General features: G+C 46.7%; 1 protein-coding gene across 1 annotated transcript in view; it reads right to left on the bottom strand.

Moving 5' to 3' along the window:
• l3mbtl4 (L3MBTL histone methyl-lysine binding protein 4) overlaps window positions 1-9,789 on the bottom strand; it is a 42,096-nt gene that overhangs the window by 12,496 nt on the left and 19,811 nt on the right. Inside the window, exons 16-17 of the mRNA XM_030398009.1 lie at window positions 9,131-9,204; window positions 3,139-3,384 (exon numbers count right to left, since the gene is read on the bottom strand). Coding sequence (XP_030253869.1) covers window positions 3,139-3,384; window positions 9,131-9,204 — 320 coding nt within the window. The remainder of the gene's footprint in view (window positions 1-3,138; window positions 3,385-9,130; window positions 9,205-9,789) is intronic.

Genomic DNA, 9,789 nt, shown 5'->3' with positions numbered 1-9,789 from the left:
TTGGGTCAGATCTGGTGTCTACCACGCCGCGTTGCTATGACGACCAGTACTACTAAACTAGGAGGGGGCGGGGAATTGCGCCGAGCCGTAAATTCAGGTCATTCACGTCTTCGCGACCAAACTAGCGTATTCATCTGGTGCAGAAAAAAGAAGAAACTAGATGAAGAAAAACGCTCGCTGGATAAAGATAAGGTTTTTTTTCATTATGTGGGTTGGAGGCTAGCTTAAATGCTGAATTTTTTAGCTAGCTTAAGTGTTTGCTTTAGGAGAGGGCTAAAATAAAATGTATCTCACATGTGAATGCCATAACACTGACTGACTGAAGTGACACCCGTTTTGGTGAATCACAGCAGGTCCAGTTCGTTGGCATTATAGTTGTGAGGGAGGATGTGTGTGTGTGTGTGTGTGTGTGTGTGTGTGTGTGTGTGTGTGTGTGTTCGGCAGATATCTGTCATGTCTGCTGGATCCTCATCCAGTGGAGCTGCTGGTCCGTCATAGACCTCCTCTGCTCTTCAATATTTGTCACATAACATTACTTTAGGATTGTTTTTATGATTAATTTATCAATTTTAGTGTTTCCTCAGTTTGTAGGTCTCTAATGTGAAGTGTGCTAAACAACCCTAATGCATATGAGGCCTACTGTGGATTATTATGGACTGTTGTGGCAGTAAATTATTGCTCTGAGTGGATTATTGTTAACTCTACTGAGCTAGTTGTGTCTTACTTTTCCACATTTATTGTGACAATATAATTTGAACACATTTGCCTACATTCCTACAGTTTAGTTATGTTTTTGATGTATTACTTTGTTTTATTCAAAAGAATCATAATAACACAAATTAAAGTCAATTTAAAGTGAACTATACTATATAGGACCTTTAGTTCTGCCCACAGAATATATGTTAAGACCAAATCATCAGTTAAGGAAGTAGTTCACTTTGTAATACTCTGTGAAATATAAACTAAGATATTCCTTCAATATCACATAAAGCTCATCAGTCATTTATCTTTGTTTGATAACTCTTTGAAACTGCTTAAAAGTGACTTTGAAATTGGGTGCATGCTTTAAAGGGACACTGTGCTGTATATTGCAAGGTTTAAAATAAAAACAGATTATGAATTTCTCCATTAGTGTAACATAACTCAATTATATAGTATGAATATTTGCTTAGGATCTGTTTTGCTTGGTAACCTGAGGAGTTTCATCTTTGCAGGAGCAATTCTGAAGTATTTTGGAGCCGCAGAACAGGAAGCAGCACTGCCGCCTTCAGCACCAGAGATTGGCAAGCAGCTCTCTGCTGGCAAGGAAGCAGAAATGTTGAGGTGGGGCTTAGGGTAGATCTGCTTAAAACACAAGACTCAGATGATACTGATAATCATCACAAAGTGGTGTGATCGTGTTATATAGTTCTGTATTGTTCCTTTAAAGTATTGTTTTTATTGTTGGTTTGTTTTCATTGTTGCATTTTTATTGTATGCTGGTTTATTGTGTTGGTCCTGAAGGGCTCATGTTACATTTGAAAGGTTCCTTACTACCTCAACTATATTATTCTTGTTAGTTTTTTTGTTCTTATTGTTTGCATATTGATATGGATGCTGGCTCATTGTGATTTTCTTTTCTAAGTAATAGCCTATCTTATTTTCTCTACAACTTTAACTTTAGTTTTGGGTGTATGTATGTTATATGTTTAATGTCACCTTAAAATAAAATAAAATTGAGGAACACTCCATCAGTTTCATTTATTGACCTATAGAGGATCCCTATTGTTTACCTTGTATTATCATCAGTTCAACTTACTAGTGTGGGTCAGCTTAAGATGTTTGATTTTAATTTGAGAGAGGTTTTCACGACTCTAGCCTGTTTTCTTCTTAAAATGTAATAGATTGTTGCATCTTTATGGATCACCCAAAAGGGTTAGGAATCTATCCATCGTAGTTTGACAAAATAGGGCCCCCAAACAGCATCATGCATAGGGCCACACAGACAGACCCGGCTGTCCAGAGAGGACCGGCTGTGTCGGTTCTGTCCACACGGACAGACCCGGCTGTCCAGAGAGGACCGTCTGTGTCGGTTCTGTCCACACAGACAGACCCGGCTGTCCAGAGAGGACCGGCTGTGTCGGTTCTGTCCACACAGACAGACCCGGCTGTCCAGAGAGGACCGGCTGTGTCGGTTCTGTCCACACAGACAGACCCGGCTGTCCAGAGAGGACTGGCTGTGTCGGTTCTGTCCACACAGACAGACCCGGCTGTCCAGAGAGGACCGGCTGTGTCGGTTCTGTCCACACAGACAGGTGGAGACAGAGAGGACCGGCTGTGTCGGTTCTGTCCACGCAGACAGACCCGGCTGTCCAGAGAGGACCGGCTGTGTCGGTTCTGTCCACACAGACAGACCCGGCTGTCCAGAGAGGACCGGCTGTGTCGGTTCTGTCCACACAGACAGACCCGGCTGTCCAGAGAGGACCGGCTGTGTCGGTTCTGTCCACACAGACAGATGGAGACAGAGAGGACCGGCTGTGTCGGTTCTGTCCATGCAGACAGACCCGGCTGTCCAGAGAGGACCGGCTGTGTCGGTTCTGTCCACACAGACAGACCCGGCTGTCCAGAGAGGACCGGCTGTGTCGGTTCTGTCCACACGGACAGACCCGGCTGTCCAGAGAGGACCGGCTGTGTCGGTTCTGTCCACACAGACAGGTGGAGACAGAGCAGCACTTCCTGCTGCACTGTGACACATACACAGACATCAGAACCCAGATATACATTAAAATCACAGGTACAACCCCAGACTTTCCCCAAACTATCAGACCAAGAAAAACTACAACATTTACTGGGAGAAAAAACTGGCACTGCTGTAGATGCAGCGAGATCTGTGAATGCTGCCACAGGAGAAGAGACGAGCTGCACAACAACACCTGACATGATTTCCTCCACATGAACCAGCTGATCCTGACTGGGTTCTTACCTGCACACTGATATTCTGTTTACTATTGTTGTTGTTATTATTATTAATATTATTATCATTATTATTGTTAACATTTTTGTTCTGTAATCCTGTACGCTTTGGCAATATTGTGAACCACAGTCATGCTAATAAAGCTTGTTGAAATTGAAATTGAAATGGGGAGAGAGAGAGAGAGAGAGAGAGAGAGAGAGAGAGAGAGAGAGAGAGATAGAGAGAGAGAGACAGGTCAGAGAGAGAGAGACAGGTCAGAGACCTACTGACCTGCTGGACATTCCAGTGCTGGACGGCGTCTGCGTGGACTTGGGCCACGCCGGGCAGCAGTTTGCGGTGTTGCTCCCAGCAGAGCGTCAGGTCGCGACCAGGCTGTGCAGACATGGCCGACAAGAAGACAGACTGATGGAGGGCGGCCTGCAAACTGGACTCTGCTTGAAACACAGACAGGTCAGAGAGACAGACAGGTCAGAGACAGACAGGTCAGAGAGACAGACAGGTCAGAGAGACAGACAGGTCAGAGAGACAGACAGGTCAGAGAGACAGACAGGTCAGAGACAGACAGGTCAGAGACAGACAGGTCAGAGACAGACAGGTCAGAGACAGACAGGTCAGACAGACAGACAGGTCAGACAGGTCAGACAGGTCAGAGACAGACAGGTCAGACAGGTCAGACAGGTCAGAGAGACAGACAGGTCAGAGACAGACAGGTCAGACAGGTCAGAGAGACAGACAGGTCAGAGACAGACAGGTCAGAGAGACAGACAGGTCAGAGACAGACAGGTCAGAGAGACAGACAGGTCAGAGACAGACAGGTCAGAGACAGACAGGTCAGACAGACAGACAGGTCAGAGAGACAGACAGGTCAGAGAGAGACAGGTCAGAGAGACAGACAGGTCAGACAGACAGACAGGTCAGAGAGACAGACAGGTCAGAGAGAGACAGGTCAGAGAGACAGACAGGTCAGACAGACAGACAGGTCAGAGAGTCAGACAGGTCAGAGAGACAGACAGGTCAGACAGACAGACAGGTCAGAGAGACAGACAGGTCAGAGAGAGACAGGTCAGAGACAGACAGGTCAGAGAGACAGACAGGTCAGAGAGAGACAGGTCAGAGACAGACAGGTCAGAGAGACAGACAGGTCAGAGACAGACAGGTCAGAGACAGACAGGTCAGAGAGACAGACAGGTCAGAGAGAGACAGGTCAGAGAGACAGACAGGTCAGACAGACAGACAGGTCAGAGAGTCAGACAGGTCAGAGAGACAGACAGGTCAGACAGACAGACAGGTCAGAGAGACAGACAGGTCAGAGAGAGACAGGTCAGAGACAGACAGGTCAGAGAGACAGACAGGTCAGACAGACAGACAGGTCAGAGAGACAGACAGGTCAGAGACAGACAGGTCAGAGAGACAGACAGGTCAGAGAGACAGACAGGCCAGAGACAGACAGGTCAGAGACAGACAGGTCAGAGACAGACAGGTCAGAGAGACAGACAGGTCAGACAGACAGACAGGTCAGAGAGACAGACAGGTCAGAGACAGACAGGTCAGAGACAGACAGGTCAGAGAGACAGACAGGCCAGAGACAGACAGGTCAGAGACAGACAGGTCAGAGAGACAGACAGGCCAGAGACAGACAGGTCAGAGACAGACAGGTCAGAGAGACAGACAGGTCAGAGAGAGAGACAGGTCAGACAGACAGGTCAGAGACAGACAGGTCAGAGAGACAGACAGGTCAGAGACAGACAGGTCAGAGACAGACAGGTCAGAGAGACAGACAGGTCAGAGACAGCAGATGTGGAGGTAGTGGGTTGAGGACTCTCTCAACCAGCCGTGTGGTCCTTGGCGAGACATGATCAGCTTCAGATCAGAACCAGGATCACCAGGACTCTCCTTACTCCAGCTGTGCAGCAGAGTCGGGTCAGATCCAGACCTGCAGGAGGAGTCAACACCTGGAGTCTCATCAGGTTCTGATCCGGAGCCGTTAACACAGAGGACTTTGTAAGTTGTGGGATTAAAAAGGTGATTTCTCTTCACTCCTGTTGATGAGCCTGACTGCAGCAGTGATCCGGAGCTGACCTCCACTGTCGGGCGGTTCTGTTCTGTTCTGTTGACTGCTGACTGGAGCTGGAGGGGAAATGGACTTTACTTCATGAACGTAACGTTACAGAGAGGAGACAGAGAACCAGAACCAGAACCAGAGTCTCTGCTGAGTGCTGACTTCACTCAGAGCTTCACCTCAACTCTCTAATGTTCTGCAGTGTTCTTCTGGTTCTGTTGGGTCTGGTTCTCAGACTTCCTTCCTCTCTGACTCTCCTGAAGTTACAGACAGACGAGCAGATGAAACTCAGCGTCACCTCGAGGACACTGGAGGATTTCTCTGCTGGAACTTTGTTGGAAACATCTGAGATGATGTGAGAACAGAACTCACCAACACACAGAACAAAGGTCCAGTTGGTTTAATGCAGAACAAAGGTCCAGTTAGTTTAGTGCAGAACAAAGGTCCAGTTGGTTTAATGCAGAACAAAGGTCCAGTTGGTTTAATGCAGAACAAAGGTCCAGTTGGTTTAATGCAGAACAAAGGTCCAGTTGGTTTAATACAGATATCTGACAGATTTTATCTTTAATGAACTCATAAACTGAGGAGCTCGGCCAGTTCTGTACATGATCACTGTTGGGCCTCGTGCCCTCATGCACATGTCTCAAACAAAGAGACCAAGAGAGGCCTGTAGTTGAAACCAGAAGCCTAACTACTAGGGCCTCACACGAGGAACTACCAAACAAAGAACAGGGGAAAATGCCGACCAGGTGTGAAAAACGTGACCAGATTGACCTGCCCCCAAGACGTCACCCGGGTCCCTGTTGGCTGTGAGCCCGGAAGCTCCGCCAGGATCTCAATGACGTCACTCCCACGTTAAAAGGTCACGCAGCCCTCCAATTCTTTCTACTCAGGCAGCGCCCGTTGTGAAGAGACTTGGTTTCACGCAACTGCGGCCATAAGAGTACAACTTTGAGAAACGTTTTTCACTTTTGCTTGAGCTAATTTCAGTTCCCTCCTCGCTGGACGAGACAGAGACTGTTTTTGTTTCACTTTCATTTTTGTTCGGACGTTCATCACAATTGTTTTGGATCCCGAGAGGAATGCTGTACAACCCAGCCGTTTCCTCACTACCTGCAGAAGGAAGAAAAGAATCTTCAGAAGGAACGAAACCGTCCCTTCCATCGAGTCGACATATCGCTGTGGACAGCCTGCCATCAGCTGGAGGATGCTAAAGCTGATTCCGCGCCCGCGCTCCCGAACGAGTTGGAGCTTCGGGTCAGACGGACCCTGCGCTACCGCAACAAGCGGCATCCAAAGTAAGAGGCTTTTGTTTGGGCAGAAACAGATAGTATATAGCGTGTTTTTCTTTGTTGTGCTTTTGTTTTATTGTGAAAGGACCGCCGAGTCGGATTTATGGTTACCCGTACTGTGTGCTAACTGTGTTTGCTACGCTCGCTAGGAGCTCATTCAGGCTAATCCAGCCTGTACAGTCTTGCCGCCGTGTGTGACCACAAGACGTCGTATTCCGGCTCGATCAGCGGACGACAAACGAACCTCGATTCGCTTGCCGGCCACTGTTTGCTGTGTGCCACATGTTTCTTTGTTGTCTGCTAAGCCCCGCTTAGCTTCTTCTCTCTTTTACTAAGACACACTCAAACCTTGTGCGCACGTGTAGTGATCACCTTTGGTCGATACAGTCACTGCCGCCATTTTTGAATTCCAGGTATATGAATCAGTGAATCTGAATTCATCATCTCGGAATTCGCGCTCTTGCGTGACACTAAGTCACATCCGGTGTTTCCCTGTAGTCTCTCCAACGAGACTTCCCAAGTCACGCCCACCAATGTGTAGTCCGGCGTACGTGACTTTCCAAGCCACGTTCGGCCATCTTTGTAATTTTTATTGGGGACTTCCTGCCACACACACACACACACACACACACACACACACACGCCTCCACCCAGGTATCTGTTTGGCTTGCTTATGTTTTGATGTTGCTAGCTTTGTGAAGGAGATTGTTGTTAAAGTAGGTGGTTTGTTCTGTGGAGAAAGCTTTAATAAACACTGTTGACTTTAACTGAGCAGCATCTGTGATTATTGTGCACAATCCCATATTGTGATAACTGCTGGTTGAGATGGCCAGTGCTCGGATTCACGCCTTCCCTCTTGTCTAATTATTGATAATTTCATAATATTGACAAGTTGACAAATTTTCAGGCTATGAGACTCAAAGGTAAATCATTTGATTATTGATCCCTGATTTCAGGGTGGTGCCCCATGTTCATTAATGACTCATAGTTACCTAGGTTTCATTAATCAACTATAATAAATGTAATTAATTAATAATAACATATTAATTCATAATCAATAATCAATAACGATTCCCAACATCACTAACATGTATTATTGGCTGACTGAGTTGAATAAATCAATGCATTATTCAGAATATTTATAGAATACCCAAAGATCTATCATTTAGGAAAACTATGCAGAGTAATCAACTGATCAATTAATACTGATCATCAGTATCGTGTGGTCCTGGTCCAGACATGTATTCAGCTTCAGATCAGAACCAGGACCACCCGGACCCTCTGGACCCAGATTCAACCAGAGCTCATTAAAATGTGACGAGACAGCAGAGACCCGTCTATGGACTGAGAGTGAGACGATTTGATCAATCAGCTGATGAGTGATCAGAAAGAGTCTGCTCCTCTTCAGACGAGGACAACCAGCACAGCTGTTACCATGGAAACAGCCACTTCATCCGCCTGCTGTATCCATGGAAACACGATGAGATGGTAAGTGTAAGAGTCATTACATCATGAAGCACCTGCAGTGTGTCCTGAACGCATCATGTGATGCTGCTGAAGTCAATGATGATGTCACCCCAACGGTTTACATGATTGGATCAAACACGTGATCGGTTTAACCTTTCAGTCCACAAGGAGGCGCTGATGCACCTGAAGCTGTTTAACTGTCAACAACGTCAGAAGAAGAACTAGCTTTAGCTAACAGCTCTTCAAAAGCTTACCATGAACTAATGTTATTACTCATAGAACTTTCTGTTACTGTTCTGTTTCTGTTAGCCCGGTTTCACACCAGAACCTCTTAGCCCTGTTTACATGCTTCTCAGGGGATAACCCCACAAACTCGGGGCTAACTCTGCTCCACAGCAGGGCCAGCCCGAGGCAAAGGTCGGAAGTAGCCCACTTTTGAATGTGGCCTCATACCAACGCTTTCTTAGCATGGGGCTAACAGCTCCCTTAGCATGGGGCTAAGGAGGTTCTAATAATGCTAATGGTCTAAGTGCAGTGTGATTTCATATGAAAGACACCTGATCCATCACTCAGTACGTTTCCATGCACACCTCAGTTGATCTTCGGTCACAGGCCGATCAGGACGTCTAACTGGACTGCTGCCATTGTCCCAGTATTCGGGCACCATGGCAGACTCCACTTATTGAGAGAAGTGTGTCCGACTCCACCACGGTAGTTGGCGTTATGCACAGTCTCAGCTAGGTGCTACTGGACCTTCATCCGGTTGTCCTATTACGTCACATACACAACAAGTTAAGAAGCAGCAAACGGACTGCACAGCGAACGATGAAAACATGGAGGACTTTTCGGTTCTGAACATTACATTATATTTTGTATTAATACCTTCTTCTTTGGTTTTTCCCGGCTTCCCGCGGGTCAATGCCCAGTGCGGGGACTGTGGTGCATGCACAGAATGCCAGGGCCAGTTCAGCTCTAACTAAGACGTATGCCTCAAAGAGTAAATCGACTTCCAACTGTATTATCTGGGCGTGTTAATCCCACCTTGAGCAATTGGATTTCAGCCGGACCAACACAGCAGTCTGACTTTTTCGGACATCATGTGACCGTACGGACTGTAGATCACAGCCCTGCGTGGCGAGAATGTCTTTGGGCTGCTGTCGGTTCGTGCAGGGGTAGAAGTGGTCGTTGGGTTCTGTGCAGACTTGTGTGGTCCGTGCAGGTCAAGACATGCCGGAGATTCATGTGAAACTCACTAAATCTCCAGATGTCTGCTGGCTCATGTGAAATGCATTCTGGGAAACATGTCTTTAATTACTTCCTGATGAAGCCAGAAGAGTGAGACCTCTACACGTACTGTACCTGGACTGAGGGCTCCGAGGTGAAGCTCCTCCTCTTCCTCTTTCACACGGAGGAATTTGGTTGGCTGGGACAGTCTGTGGGTGGAGCCAAATTAAGAGAGAGAAGGAGGGAAAGAGAGAGAAAGATAAGTCTTTATGAAAGACATGTCCTCCTGTTGTTTTCATCTGCATGCACCTGTCCCTGTCCTCTCACCTGTCTTCATCCTGTGTGTAAAACCTTTATTCTGAAATCATCTCCACTTCCTGCAGTTATGTAACAGATTCAAGACTCGTCTGTGACTTCACATCTCTGAAGTCTCTGTCTGTCTGTCTCTACACTGTGAGAAGACGTCTACATGTTTGTGTCTGATGATAAAGATGATGTTGATGAATGATCTGACAGTAACTTGTCGTCCTCAACAACAGGATATTAAATCAGTCGTCCCTTCAGTGAAACATGTCAAAGAAAAAGTCCCAAACGCATGTCGAGGCGTCGTCATGGTAACATGATGTGTCACAAAGTTCTAACCTCAGGTGACCTCAGGTGAGATGTGAGTGAGAGTGACACCTCAGGTTTCATCTGCATCACTGTGTGTGTGTGTGTGTGTGTGTGTGTGTTATATAATGCAGCTTTATGTAACCTCCACAGATAATCTACTCACAACACACACACACACACAC

Source organism: Sparus aurata, chromosome 19 (assembly GCF_900880675.1).
Source record: "Sparus aurata chromosome 19, fSpaAur1.1, whole genome shotgun sequence".
Classification (NCBI taxonomy): domain Eukaryota; kingdom Metazoa; phylum Chordata; class Actinopteri; order Spariformes; family Sparidae; genus Sparus; species Sparus aurata.
This window is presented reverse-complemented; position numbering and strand designations above follow the sequence as displayed.